At 36.7% G+C, this 16,022-nt stretch overlaps 2 protein-coding genes across 2 annotated transcripts; one reads left to right on the forward strand and one right to left on the reverse strand.

Moving 5' to 3' along the window:
• The first annotated feature begins 696 nt into the window (after window positions 1–696).
• LOC105044453 (short-chain dehydrogenase TIC 32 B, chloroplastic) lies at window positions 697–8,250 on the forward strand. Its single transcript, XM_010922364.4, has 8 exons — window positions 697–1,087; window positions 4,270–4,501; window positions 4,698–4,777; window positions 4,997–5,150; window positions 5,334–5,412; window positions 6,056–6,140; window positions 6,237–6,283; window positions 7,876–8,250. The coding sequence occupies exons 1-8, from the start codon at window positions 970–972 to the stop codon at window positions 8,044–8,046; spliced, it is 966 nt and encodes a 321-aa protein (XP_010920666.1). The 5' UTR covers window positions 697–969; the 3' UTR covers window positions 8,047–8,250.
• A 123-nt stretch (window positions 8,251–8,373) lies between these two features.
• On the reverse strand, window positions 8,374–15,999 carry LOC114914184 (uncharacterized). Its single transcript, XM_073257153.1, has 4 exons — window positions 14,320–15,999; window positions 13,325–13,404; window positions 10,357–10,502; window positions 8,374–10,163 (listed from the first exon to the last, which is right to left on the reverse strand). The coding sequence occupies exon 4, from the start codon at window positions 8,893–8,895 to the stop codon at window positions 8,518–8,520; it is 378 nt and encodes a 125-aa protein (XP_073113254.1). The 5' UTR covers window positions 8,896–10,163; window positions 10,357–10,502; window positions 13,325–13,404; window positions 14,320–15,999; the 3' UTR covers window positions 8,374–8,517.
• Window positions 16,000–16,022: the final 23 nt, after the last annotated feature.

Genomic DNA, 16,022 nt, shown 5'->3' on the forward strand with positions numbered 1-16,022 from the left:
TTCTCAGGAAGAGAAAATTCAATATGAAACATACCATCTTATCCATTTGATCCACATAGTCATTATTTTTCAATATATATTTAATATCTATGACATAATATGATCCAGAATATCATAATATGATCTAAGATATTATAATATGAATTGAATATTTTTGTCCAACCACTTTTCAATGCACACTTAATGTCTGCAGCTTTATTTTTTCGTATGAAAATTTTGAATGACAAAAATACTCCTGTTCTTTGAAAAAAATTATAACATTCTGTGCATATATGACATCCTGAGTTATATTATGATATTTAGTGAATAAAATTTATGATTTTCTACACACAAAATGTCATAATATGAATATAAAATATTATAATTTTTAAAAAAATAAAAATATTTTTATTATATAAAATTTTTAAATAAAAAAATTAATTATAAATATGAAATGTACATTGAAAAATGATTATTACGTGAATCATTCAAATAAGATGGTGTACTCCACGTCAGATTTTCTATACTATTCGTGATGCACGAAGAATTTGGCCGCCACAAGATAAACCTCGAGTCCTTTTCATAAACCTCCAGCCCTTTTCATAGATAGACGTCGTTCAACAAACACTAACCAAATCTATCTATCAAGTAATAATAATTAATAAAACTCGGGAAATTTTCTTGACCGGTTTAAAGCCTTAACCTTCGCGTTGCCTGGTCCTTACGACGCAACCTTCTCTCACCCATCAAGCTCCCACCGTCGCGCATTAATTCTTTCCCCCCACCCCCACGACCTCTCCGTTTTAAACCAGATAGCCATCAGATTCCCAACCATAAATTACTTCTCCAGTTCTTCTTCTGCGCTCCACCTCCTCCCCCTCTCTCTTTTGCCTTTCTTTTCTTTACCTTATAAAGGGGCGCCAGGATACTTGATTGGAAGTGGGCTTTGTCTCGCACTCGCTTCTGTTCTCTTGGTTGCGAGATATAGAGATGGGCATCTTCTCGCTGGTGACGGGGTGGCCGGGGCCTAGTGGATTCGGATCCGCTTCCACAGCGGAGCAGGTCACAGACGGCATCGACGCCAGCAATCTCACTGCCATCGTCACTGGTCTCTTCATTCTTTTCTCTCTTCCTTTCTTTCTTGTTCTCTTTCTCTTCCGAATTCTTGAAAGATGATGGGGATTTTTTTACTTCTTTTTTTTTTTTTTTTTTGTGGGTGGTTTTTTAGCTCAGTCATTGGGCTCTTTTAATTTTTTTTTGGGTTTAATACCCTTAAGATCACTATGAGAGTTCTTGGCATGTTGTTCTCATGGATTCTTGATATGGATTCTTTCTGGATTTTGGTCATCGCTCTTGTTTCGGTTATGAAGGGAAATTCATGTACCGTTTTTTTTTTTCCCAACTATCATTGAGTCTGTTATTTTTTCCGCAAGCCAGTCGCTTTCATAAAGAAAACAAAAGGAAAGTACAGAATAGACAGAATCTAAGGGAAAATGTTTCTGTTTTGTTTTTACTGGGAAAGTTACGTGGTTCGCCAAATCTCCATGCTTGTGTATCGTCGTCGTCTGGGGATAGTTCTGTCATTTGCTGTCTTTTCTTTAAGTACAATTTTTCTACTGCTTTTGGAGACTCCACTTTTTAAACAAAGTCTCTGTTGGGCCTGTACGTTATTTTTTTATTTTTTATCGTTTAGTTTCGTTTACTTTTATCATCCTATTATTTTTCTTGTTGTTTAACAGATGGTGTTTTCTTGACTTTTTCCCCGTTAATACATTGCCATAGCTATGAAGAATTGTACTTTCTGAATTTAAACACACCCAGCCACCACAACTGGGTCACTTTACGGGCTTGCTGCTTCTACGGACTTGAAGCCATATGATTCATTGCTTTAATTTTCTGGTTTTACTCTTACCAACCATCATCAAGGCCTCATTGGTTCTTTGTTGCTGGTCTTCAACGGGGAGGTTTTAGGATTTGTGATGCATTAAAAACCTGCTTATTGGTCGAATTGGTTGGCTTAATTAGCCTGTGGCAGAAAATGGGTTTGGCCACTTGTTTGGTTACTTTTCTTGCTTGCTGAGCAAATGATTATTAAATAACAGCAGTATTTGTAGTAGTTTCGGAGTAACTCACTGAGTAACCGTAAATATAAAAGGCATATGGTGCTAGCTAGCAATTGGGCGGATTACAATAACTTCGTCATGAAATGACTTCTTAGGAATTATTATTGTTATTATTTTGTCTTTTTTTCCTGTAGCATTTCATTACTGCTTTGGTATCTTCACCTTTTCAACAAGCTATGTTTTGGGATTTACTGTGAGGGCTTATTTGGTTGGGTGTAATTTGGTATGGAAAGATAAATCCAATCATATTATCATATTTGGCATGAAAAAATAGATAAGAGGGATGGTAAAATAAATAATGAATCCACAATTATTTTTATGACAGAAAGGTAAAACAAATAACACCAGAGGGTGGTATTTATTTTCTTATGCTGAATTACCAAGTGAAGGTGATATGAAATTGCCATTTCTTGGTGAAAATTCCATCACTCATATTATACTAATACTGTATTAATGATGTTATATAATTAATACTAGTTATGTCAAGATTATATTAATACGTTATAAAATTATTAATATATTGGTTAATAATATTTATAGATAATAAAATATTTAATATATTAACATATTTATTAATAAATATTAATTAATAATTAATAAATATTTATTAATTATCAATAAATCTAACCTAGCATTTATTAATAATTTATTTATTTATTTATGTACCAAAGCATACTAAAATTTATTTATAATAAGAAATATATTTTTAATATATATAATTAATTTAAAAATATTTATTTATTCATGTAAATATAATTCAATTTTTGAAATAGCTAATATTAATATTGTTTATTTAAGTGGGCTATAAATGGCCAAAAAATGGACTGAGAAAAAAATTATTACTCGAACTATTGATTCAAGGTTATTATTAAAAATTTGGCAAAATTCCTATAATAAGATGGCCTCCAACCTAACATGGTAATCTTTTTTCGATAATATTTTTTGGAGTAATTTCTCCACCTACCAAACATGATAAAAATTATTTTTCCAAGCAATTAATTTTTTCAAATAAATAATTTCATAGAATTATTAGATCTGACATACTCGAACTAAACAAACCCTAAGTTTTAGAATGTTTTGATGTGTTTGCTTTTGATCTTTAAGTTTCTTCACACTTTATCTTCTTAGTTTGTTTGTATTATTCAACTGGTGGAAAAATATTTAGGATTTTCAATCGATATGTGTTTGAAGTTTTGGTAATTGCGGTCAGCTAACATCTTATGTTGTATTTTCTTGATCATCATTAAGGCCTCCACTAGGGGTAAATTGAGTCAAGCCAAGTCCAGTAGTTAAAGGTCGAGCTTGACTCGATTCAAAATAGTTGGGCTCAAAATTGAACTCAACTCGACTTAAATATTAATAGAGCCATACTGGAGGTTGAGTTTGAGCTCAAATTCGAGCCCTAGTTATAATTAAAAAATATGGTAAAACAAAATATAACATAATATTATATTAAAATATTAAATTAATAATATATCGTATAAATAAATATAATATTATTAAAATATATATACTAGACTAGGCTCCCGAGCCCTCAAGCCGAGTATTTTGCTCATCGAGCTGAGTTGAGCTTGAGCAGCTTGCGAGCTGCTCGGCTCATTTGCACCCCTAGCCTCCACTAGTTCTATCTGTAATTTTCCCTAGCCAGAAGAGAGCTTATGTCTGTTAAATGGTTAAGACCTGCTTGTTGATCAAATTTGGTTGGATGAGGAGCCTCTTGCAATAATGGTTTTGACAACTAATTTGTTACTTGCCCTTGTTGGCCCACCAAATAATTGCTTTTTTTGCTTGATGTGAATAATTATTAGATATTGGTGCAACTTTCTAGTTTCTGAATAACTTCTTGAACTATATCATGTAGGCTCATATTATGGGACATGGTCAGATGAATGACTGTAAATTCATCATGACGATGATAATTGTTTTGGACGCAGCCATAAACACTTCTTTGCTCTTACACCACTAGACTTTAATTTGGTGCCAACTATCTTGTGCTTATCTTGGGAAATATACTTTTTAGATGATGGTTTGAGAAAATAAGTCTTAAAGTAGCTTATTTGAATGGCTACTAATACTTACGTATAATGATTATATGCCTTAAAGCGAGATCATAGGTTTTCTTTTACTGTCTGTATTGATATTATATGTGTATCTATATATGATCCAGGAGGAGCAAGTGGGATTGGTGCAGAGACTGCAAGAGTCTTGGCACTTCGTGGAGCCCATGTCATCATTGCTGCAAGGAACATGGAGGCTGCAAATGATACAAAAGAGCTCATCCTCGAAAGCAATCCAGCAGCCAGGGTGGATGTTTTGAAGCTTGATCTTAGCTCATTAAAGTCTGTACGAGCCTTTGTAGATAAATTCATATCGATGGATCTTCCTCTTAACATCTTAATGTAATGTCTGTTGTCCTTATCACATGAAAATGCGTTTCCATTGAACTAGATCATTGTTTTTTTTTTTTCCATTCAACCATGTCTTTACATAATTATTGGAGGAGAGAGTTTGATGTCTTTGAGCATTGATGATTCATGGTACTTTTTTTAAGATCTGCATTGAACTAAAATTTGACACTCTTATTCTATATTTCAGAAACAATGCTGGTGTCATGTTCTGTCCGTACCAACTTTCAGAGGATGGAATAGAGATGCATTTTGCCACCAATCATCTTGGTAATCATACATTACCCAGATCTGATTCTACGATATCTGCTTTTAGTAAAACAAACTGAGCGTCCTAGGAGTAACCATCAGCTTGTTTTTTCTAAAAAAACTTATCTTTGCAATTTTGTGGAGATCGTAATTTTTGTTGCATTCTAATGGGTAACCTCCTATAGCTGTATTTCCCTGAATGGTTGATGTTTGTTGGATTGATCAATTTCTTTCCATCAGGTCACTTTTTGTTGACAAACCTTCTTCTTGAGAAAATGAAAAACACAGAAAGGAAGACGGGGATCGAAGGTCGCATTGTTAATCTCTCATCTATTGCACACCTTCGTTCATATGATGAAGGAATACAGTTTGATAATCTCAATGACAATAATGGGTATGTCAGTGCTTAAATCTGTTAGTTGTGGCTTATACTTTAGTTGTTTTGTATTTAGCAGTATGTGAGGAATCAAATTAATATCTTAGACTATTTTATTGCAGTACCTGCATATTTGATGGAGTAAACAATAGTTTTTAAGTGTATCCACTTAACTGTTCTGCTTATCCCCTATGTTATCAGATATTCTGATAAAAGAGCATATGGTCAATCGAAACTGGCAAATATATTGCATGCCAATGAGCTATCAAGACGCTTGCAGGTACTAATGCTTCTTTTTCCAATAACATCTACTCGGCTTTCTCTGCATTTCAATCAGTTTTTGCAGTGCATTCTCTGTTTTGTGACCCTTGTATTCATATTATATGAAGAAATGCACAACAGAGGGATGATGATTATTGCAGTAAACTACCATGCCACCAAGGCATGAGATTCTGTTGTGCACTACAGAAGCGAATTTCCATAATCCATAACTAATTTCTTCTCGTGAAAGGTTTTTGATATATGAAATTTTGGTTCTTCATGTGATTTTACTACAGACCTCTGTAGATGAGCGACTCAATGAGACATGGTGCAATGCAGAGAGGGTGGTTTGGTTCAATTTCTCATTGATTGAATATAATATAGCATGCCTCTAATGTGTGTAAATGCTGGGATGAGTGCTCAATGCCTGTGCAGATTAGGCATATAGTGCGTTTCAGGGTGCTCTGTTTGACAAATATTGTCCTTATCAAGGAAAAATCTAGGCATTATCTCCCCATGATTTTACCATATGTGTGTATTATATTGGCTGCATATATGGAATGCATGTTCTGCCTTTGATCTGCATCCCAGGTGTCCATTAGCATAAGTTTTGTCAGACCTCCATGAAGATGCTAGACAAATCTCCACATTTTGCATGACAGGAAGAAGGTGCAAATATTACTGTAAATTCTGTCCATCCGGGATTGATCGTGACAGCTCTGTGGAGACATTCTTTTCTTTTGATGAGTATGTTGATTAGTTTATCATACTTCATAAAGCAACCACTTGTTTAAGCATGAATAACCCTTGTTTTTTTGCCTGACACTGGTTGTTGTCTTCCAGGTGTTCTAAGATTATTCACTTACATATTTTGGAAGAGTGTACCACAGGTATGCAACCAATTGTACACTAGTCTAATGACACGAGAAAGTGTTCTTTCCCATGACATTAATAAATAAATTTGTAGATAAAATTCAATTTGATCCACATCATCCTTAAGCGCGCTCTCTCTCTCTCTCTCTCTCTCACCATCTATTTCAAAGATTATTTGAAATGGAAATTGAATTTGTTCACCTCTAGATTTTCAGCTTTAGTAGTTTATCTCTTATTGAGTACATTGCAGCCGCAGCTGCTGAACACTCAGATCCATAAATATGTGGAAATGCAGTATTGATTTACTTTTAGGAGCGGTTTTAGAAAAAGCTTCTCATTGAGCATTAAATATCACATTCATATATCTACAGTAAAGATATCATGTTACTTCTGGTACATGCATAACTTTCACTCACCAAATTCTAGTTTTATGGATTTCATTTTGTTGATGAAATAGATTCTATATACTGGAAATTTTCTCATTAAATTACATAGATGATGAAATGTGTTCAATTTTACAACAAACTTTGTCAGACAAAAGTCTATTTTGTGGTAAGAATGTTTGACAATGCACAGGTCCACATGAATGTAAGATGAGCATAATGGAGTTAATATATTGAGGTGAATTTGTTAGTTATGAGGGATAACAAACAAGTATAGCAAAGAAGGTTAGAAGTGGAACTAGAAGAGGATAGCTTGAGAAGTACATCATAAGGATACTTTGGTTATTTGCATTATTGGCCTGATAATGCCCCATTGAGAACTGACCTGAGTGCAAGTTAATAGGAACACAGCAAAGCTAAAAGTGAGCAATGAAGATGATTTGAAGGCATTTCTCTCTATGGCGAACTTTGTTTTTTCCACATAAGGCCTCACATATCTAACCCCAAGTGGATTTGGTAAGGAGTTTTAATATTTGTTTGTTTCATTACCAATATCTAATCAGTGACTTCCCCTACTGAGATCTCTTGCATGTACTAAAAATCTGACAAGGGGACTGTTTGATACTGTTTTTATTTTTTCGTTCACCTGCACAATATATCATGGAGATTTATGTTGGAGATAGCATTTGCAAACTTCTGCCATTTCTTTAAAAAAGCAATAACATGGGCTGATAAAAAGCTCTTAGGTTTTACGCGCAATTTAACAAATAAAATGGTTTCATAACCCACCCATTCAGTCTAGGTCAAATTTTCTTGGATTTTGGAGAACAAAAAAAAGGGAGAACAAAAGCAATACCAAATGGCCCCTAAATTGTTTGCCTCTCAAGTATCAATAATAATTTGCATTTAAATGAAGCATTGTTCTATATCAGTGTGAGCCTTGAGTGGTTGCAATAAGATGTTGGCAAAGGTTGGCATATCTCTACATGAGCTTTCCTCCCATTGTATAGCTTACAATCATAGAGATGGCAGTATTCAACCAATATAGACCACCGGTCAAACCTGAAATGTTCAATTTGAAACGTTACTGAATTTTTTATGCCCATGGCCTCCCTCAAGTAGAAGATTTTCTGGTTACAATTTATTCTTTGAATTTTTTTTTTTGATTTGAATAAGAAGATGAATGGCAGCATTATATGGCATTCATGAATGGTACTTGTTTGCAGGGAGCAGCTACTACATGCTATGCTGCATTACATCCGAGTCTCAAGGGTGTGACAGGAAAGTACTTCCTTGACTGCAATGAGGAGAAGCCCGGTGAAATGGCCAGAGAAGAAACCTTGGGCAGGAGGCTCTGGGACTTCAGCGAAAAGCTGGTTAAATCAGCATCCAAGTAAGATCAGACTAAGAGCTACCAATGTAAATATTACATCACTCTCTTGCTAATATGGTGTTGGGCTGTTGGCCGGACGATCTATATGCTTTTGCAAGTCAGCATAAATATCGAATATTGTTGTACTATTGGCTTAATTTCCTGGCGAAACTGTGCCACTTTGCGCTTGGAAAAAATAAAAATAAAAATGTGCCATTTGTTTCCTGAATCTGCACCCAGTTTGCATCCACATGCTCCTGCTGATTCCCTGGAACGAGTATTGGTAAAAAAAAAAAAAAAAGACCGGTACACTGTTTGCTAAAAGAGCCATGGAAAGACATTAGGTATAAACAGGCATTAAGCCATATGAATCAACGAAAATAGAATTCGCCTATTCGCGCGCGCTTCTCTCCCAGTCCATCCCTCGCTACATACATCACTTGAATCCAAAAAAAGAAACCGTTCTAGAACCGCTTCATTTGGATTGTTGATTGTGCTAGCTGAGCGTCTCTTCTTCGGCCTCCCACAGCCCGACAGCCCAGGTGAAGCAAATGGAGCTGGCGACGACCAAGGCGGCGAAGAGTGGAGGGATTATGAAATCGGCCTTGGAGCGGCCGAACAGGTGGACGGGCACGCACACCACCTCCCCTGGTGGCCCTTCCAGTGGGAGCCTCACGGCGCCACCGACGCCCCCGCAACCCAGCGCGAAGGACGACGACGGCGACACCGCCCATACGAACGCCAACTCCGGAGAGAAAGCCGCCACCGCCACCGTCACGGTTATGAGCGCCGTCCACGTGGCCATGTAGATGAACGTCGGACTGCAACGGACGACCATCTCCCAGAGATTCATAGCGAGGAAGGACAGGGCCATGGATGGAAGCTGGAGTTTGATAGCGAATGAGGCAGAGAGAGAGATGATACATATACATATGGGGGGGGACACGGCACCGTAGACCTTTGAAAAGGGAAGCTCCAACTAATTTTCTTCAAGGATACAGGAGAGGGGAGAAACAGGTTTAAATTAAGGATTGAAAGAGTAGGTGACCGGAGGCACTCGACGAGTACGTCTCAACGACTCCTCATGGTCGTTGGTTCAGTTGCGCCACGCGACCCTCCCACCTTGATCTCGGGTCAAATCATAAATCTATATTAAAAATATTAAAACAAAGAAAATGTACATCCAGGACACCAGCCAGGTCTGCTTTATAAATTATAAGACTTGGTGATCCGACGTTAGAAGATCATCCAGGATCAGATCAATTTATGGACTGAACATTGTCGGATAGCCAACTGCAAATTGCTAATACTCGGCCAATGAGAATAAAGGAGTCTCCGGCCATATCAGCTATTTTTTTTTCTTTTTCCTTTTTTTCTCTGAGAAAAATTAGATATGGCCTAATCATTGTCACAAGCTACTTCACCACGCTCAGTTGATGTTAAAAGCATTGACCATTCTGACAGATTAAGCATGGTCCATTCAGCCAAACTTCAGTCTTCAGGATGATCCACCTGCCAATTTTATCCATGTCACTGAAGTGTCGCAACTACCAACATGTGTAACTAAATTGTACAGGTTTTGCATTAGAGAAAGTAGACAGCTAGTTCATGATTACTTGGACGAACCAGGAAGATAGCCTTGCACGTTTATATCATTACCCAGGAAAAATATTAGAGACCAAAGAGCTGCCATACAGAATCCTGCAAAAGATGCCACTGTAACTCTGGCGTGATTAACATGACCCACGAGGTGTCACGCCCAATCACACTGAAACGAAATTCTTCGTCCATGTCCTAAGAGTGTGTCTCGTGGTCCTTGGTATGCTTAATGTGCTGATGAAAGGAGAATTACAAGCCACATGTAGCAGACTCCTATAAAAACAATGGCCCATCCCACTAGACCTGGGAACCCAATAACTGGCTCAGCTGATCCATGCCATCAAACATAGCTTTCAGCAATCTCTGACCAATAATAGCATCATACGCAAGCACACCGGGTCTCCGAGAATGCATGGGACGATAAACCTCTGGTTGAACAACCATTTCACCACACTCCTTCAGCACCAAGACTCTCCGTAGCATATCGCTTCTCATAATCCCTCTTGTTACTTCACCATCTGATTGATCTGGAAAAGTTATTGCCTTCTCCAAAAATCAAAATTAAATTACCAAAGGTTGACATACGACTAATTAATACGGAGTTATAATAAGAAGCCAGCTCTATTAAAAGCATCCAAATCCTAGCATCAATGAAAACAACGCCTTATGCTATGAGTACAAATTCTGAAATTAGAAAAAGAAAATAAAACACAAAAAAAAAAAAAAAGTGACTCACATAGCTCGAGAAATAAGAATTCAGCTGCTGCAGCATGAAGACGGGCGACCAACATCATTACGAGGATCTGTAATATAATAGTGGTTTCTGTCCTCCTACCTGGCCTTTCACACTCCAGATCCATTCTGGAAATTTATCTGCTTCACCTGCACGAGATATTACAGGGTGGATCTTCACCAAATTCCGACAAAAAAAAACTAGCGGTCCGAAAAAAGCAAGTTCACGGCCATAAGTTCATTTGCAGTTCAGTCGGCATCGGGAGATAAAGAGCAACATCAAGATTTATGATATGCACGACCTATAATTAATGTCTCAGAATTGCCACTTCAACTGAAATATTAAATTGCAACCTCAAAAATAGAGCAGACCAAGTGTGCCTGTGTTAAAAGAAATCACGGAAGCAATTCAAGAACACATAAAAATTTAATGATTAAAATTTAAAAAAATATATATTTTTTTTATTTATTATTGATCAAATTCACACTTAAACAATGATTATAATGAACTATGTAGGTAGGATCAGAGCACGACATGCAAAATAAAAATTATTCTTATATAATTTGATCAGAGGCTTCTCTCAATCTACTGTATAAGTTAGGCCCAATAACAATGGTGCCGGCTATTATTGAAAAGAGTACATTTTTCTCACGCTTTAATGGTTCCATGACAGCAAGACCGGCTTAAGGATAAGACCACCAAAGCAAGGACTTTAGACCCATATTTATTTTAGATCCTCGAGCTCCCTTGCCATCTCCACCGCATCCAGCCATCCATCCGCAAGAAGATAAATAATGCCAGAGACGAAAACGACAAGACGGGAGACGAAAAATGATGAAATGGGAGCCACAAGTGAAAAAATCATCGATTCGAGTGGTGAGGTCGTCGAAGAGCTTGCAGAGAGACCTCGAGATGAATGAGGATGACACCGACAAAGAGACCATCGAAGGTACCATCATCAATAGAGAGGATATGGATCCATCCGATAGTAACGATCTAACTTGAGAGACGTCATCCGATCTTCGACAACGAACATTCCAAACTTGAAGGGCGTCTCCGACGGAAGCGGAATTTCAAACTTCCGATGGTAAAAAGATTCCAGGCTTTCGATGGTTGGACGATGGAAAAGAAGACGGAAGAATTTTGAATCTCCACACGACGGTTTTTTTTTTTTTTCTTTCTCGAGTCGAGATGCAACGATGTGATGAAAAAAATAAAATTGTGTCTGATCCAACTTCCACCCCTGGTTTTAGTATTCAGCTTTAGGCCTCCCAATATATTGAACCATCCCTTCATAAGAGCAGCCAGCACGGCAGTGTATCACGTAACATTACCATTGCACCGCTCATATGCAGTGTCAAATCCCAGAATAATGAGGCAGAATTGAGCATCCAGCAAAGTGTCGTTGAATGAAGCTCCAACCATAAGCACCTGACCGTATCATTATAAATAAGAACAGATTAACATGAAAATAACGATTACATAGTTTGACCTTACGTCCGGTGCGCCCCCCTCCTCTCAACAACCACACCCCCCCCCCCCACCATTACATTCATCATAGTCATGAAATAAAATGAACCTTCGAAAGCCAGCTTACCAGGCTTTTTGAAGTGCGATCTGCAGCATCAATGACACGCATGTGACTGATAATCGAGATACTGGCAAAATCTTTTACAAACCTATTCTTGAACAAGGTTAATACACCAGCCAAAATCTTCACTTGATCGTCCCTCAGTCCTTACAGACCAAATCTCAACTTATTATTCCATTGCTCTCCAGATTTCATAAGAAATATAGTTCAGCCGCTATACGATCTCAACCATGTGACAAGCAAATCAGGCCACCAATTAAACCAAATCGCAAGTCGAGAATGTTGGACAAATCACGTATCGTAATATAATGTATATAGAAAATGCATACAAGAATATATGTTAATCATATCCAAGTCCCATAGAACATATGGTAGGAACTAAACGACCCCAGGAACAAGTTCATGTGTAATTCTAATGCAACTCCCTATCTTTCACTTCTTTATAGAATAACTTCAAAAGCATTGCACTCAAAGCCCATCCTGTTAAAAGTTCTTCCGTGGGGGGGTTGGTATATGCTTCTTCGCTCTGAGCAGTTCTTAGTTAAAGACGGGGAAGAAATTGCTTTGCAACCTCGACCCTTTGAGGGAAGCGTAACCCGTTAAATTTGAGAATAATTATCAAATCACAACACATAAATTTAGTAATTCTATCCCCATGTCATGCCACCAAGATATAGAAGCATCTCCAACATGTTCTTCCTAGGAATTCTTTCTCCATATTCAACCATTGCAATCACCTTCTAACCATCATGTGAAATATCCAAGAATTTACTTGATGAAGTTCAACAAAACAATCCATCCTATTTATTGCTTGTTAATGTTATCCATCCTATTTATTGCTTGTTAATGTTATCACATTCTCTACTTCCAGTTTCAAATATAATTTGAGGATCTTTCATTTTCTCAATCTTTTCAAATTCTTACCACCATAGAGCATATTCAGAAATGTCAAGTACTTGCACCCTAGATGTTTTGAACAGAAGAAGCCAGTCTTCAGATCAGTAAACTTGACATATGGTTCCTATAACATAGAATATATAATTGTCCCCATTAATATCCATCAATGAAACAATCCTGTAGGAAAAAAAGATAAGTTGATCTAGTGCAACAACGCGCCATTGATTAAAAGCTACATAACTTTTACCAACAAGATCCCCCAAATAGAAGAGATTTATGATTTCTGAACAGATGATAGCACTAATAAACACTATGAGAGTCGATCCATGCACATTGTACTTCATTTGAAATTAATTCAACCTAAAGAGCTGTAGAACGAGATGGCATTTGTAGAATATTTGCGCATACTGAAATCATTTTCCATTTTATATTTTTGGTAGATAAGAAAGCAAAACGATATCACTTGCAAAAGAATACACCTACACAAGATGATTCATTCAGCGAGGGTTCCCCTGCAAAAACCCTCCTCCTTTCTGCAGTGAAGTGAGGATGTGCAAAAGAAGCTGAAAATAAAATGAAGGTTTCAGTTTATAGAAATATAAAATTCTTCAAACGCTCCTGAGACTATATGACAAAACAGTATAGTATGTTGAAATATGAGAATTTGCTGGGTCTCAAATCAGTTTTCCGCATGAGGATAATACCAAAACCAGCTACACATAGAAGTAGTACCAACAATTTTCTAAGTGCATGAATTTTTCCCATTATCAGATCATTCAGCTAGGAAATAAAGTACTGATGTAGAGCAACACAAGATTGGTACCACTACCACCAGTATCGACCACTAGAATACAGCACGTCTAGTTAGTATAAACATCAGAAAAGATAAAGTGATAATAGAGTAACAGGACAATCTTCATTGAAGCTATCTACTAAACCTTCCATCATCCCCGACATTCTCAAAAGAACAATAACAGAGGATAGGAGTATATTGTCATTGCTAGGGTGAGTTTGTGTCTGTATAAAATCTACACGAACCATCAGCATGTCCTGGAACTTTGGTGGTCATATCTGAGAATATGCATGTGATCCACATTTATAAGTGTAAGGAAGTGCTCTATTTTAGCAAAAGAGGCAAAGAAACAAGAAAGCGCCAACCACTAAAGAAATTAAGCAGACACTAGCCAGCTAAGTAAATTAGATCAACACTGTCTAGACTCTACATCAGCACTAAGCTACTGTGCACAAATCATGATTTTACAGTGAGCCTCCATCAACAAGCACATGCCGTGACACTTTACCATAAGCAACAAGTATTCATTTAAGTAGATACTTGCACGTACATGCCAATCAATTACAGAACTCTGTTAAAAATAGACCCACCCCAAATGACTAGACCATATGCACAGGCATGACACCCAAAGAATAACATAGAATAGGAATATTTTTTTTTTCCTTGTATGGTGGCAAGCACTTACTCTAATATCTCGTAGCAAATAACAATATGAAGTATCCAATCTGCTGTGCACCAATGGCCTCCAACATTGCCTCCTTAAAGTTCTACAAGAAAGTACTTCCTCCCATGCAGGTTGACTCCTGCTGACATTAAAAGGTTTCATCCTTCAAAAATCAATCACCGCTTGAAGGAGAAACAGACACATAGACAAGCACATAACCAAAAACCTAGTGCACCCATAACATGCCAGATAACTGAAAAACGCCATGCTCCCAAAGCAGCAAATGGAAGATGTCCTTGCATCTAATTCATGATTGGCCTTAGAATCTGAATATAGCAATAGAGAATTACCTAGAAGTTTTACTTTATACTTTTAAAGGGATTATTGTAAACACAAAAAATTGGAATGCTAAAAATTCAAAATCAAGGTCCAACTAGATCAGTAATGAATATACATTATTCATATCCATTTATAGTTAAATATTTAATTGTTAAAGATATTTCAACAGGTAAAACACTTAGGTGAAAACAGAATAACAATGATACCTGCAATAACACAAAATTAACCCATTGAGTAGCCAATTACTTTTGCTTTTAAGCTACTGGCTACCTATCACAACCACAAGCAGATATATTCCCTCAAATACCATCAAGTTTCGACATCCATCAATCTCTTGAGAAGGAAAGAGCAAAAACTTTATCTGAAAATACTCAGAAAAAATGAATTTATAGTCATGCCCACCTGCCGAAAATAAATAGAAGCTGGCTCCACAATACACCTGCAATAAAGGGAAACCCCAGAATTGAAAGAAGCAGACATTCATTAAAGATGAAGATTATTATATCTACTAAGGATAAGAACAAGAGTCAGAAACAATTTCCACACATATCAAGCATTATAGTAAAATGAGGAGACAAAATATGTTAATAATTTGTGTATGCAATGAATAAAGGTTAGAGATGAAATGTCTTCCATATAACTGAACATCATCTGTCACTTAACTAATTAATTTATCTCAAGCAGAACTCAACTTTTGCAAAGACAGCAAGTCATTTCCTGATGTTCAAGAAGGCAGAGCTATTTATAGGTCTATTCTGCATAGTTTCATCATATCGCTTGGAAACCATCTTAGCAAAATTGAAAATGACAATCAAATTTTCTCAGTTCCCATCAATCACCAGAACAATACACATTATAGCTTTATATATTTAGTAAAATAGTAAAAACTATCAATACTGTATTACTCCTGGCATACTGATTAATGCATATACCATTCGAGCAACACTATATCGCATAGATTCAGCATTGTCAGACTATAGTAACAAAGGGGCAAAGCCATCAAATCGAATTCAAAGATCTGGCACATGAATTCAAAACAATGTCAGACTGAGTGCACCCACGGACTATTGTTCGTATGTCTCTAAGAAACAATTTCGTGTTTTTCTTTTTTTAATCTACACAGGCATTTTATCTAAAATGCTTGAAAATCTTGGTGCACTAGTCCACCATTCAAGAATTAATTCATCCAGGGAAACAGACTGAAAGACAGGATTGAAGCATTAGACCCCAGCTGAAGTTGACACAACATCTTCGCATAAAGACAGGACACTAACATCAAGATGAGCATCAAAATGCCAGAAATGACATCAGGTAAAAAATGAAAAAGAAGAAATTGGGGAAATTTTCTTTTAAAAAACATAATACATCTTGATCTCATGTATGTG

Source organism: Elaeis guineensis, chromosome 5 (assembly GCF_000442705.2).
Source record: "Elaeis guineensis isolate ETL-2024a chromosome 5, EG11, whole genome shotgun sequence".
In the NCBI taxonomy this organism is placed as follows: Eukaryota; Viridiplantae; Streptophyta; class Magnoliopsida; order Arecales; family Arecaceae; genus Elaeis; species Elaeis guineensis.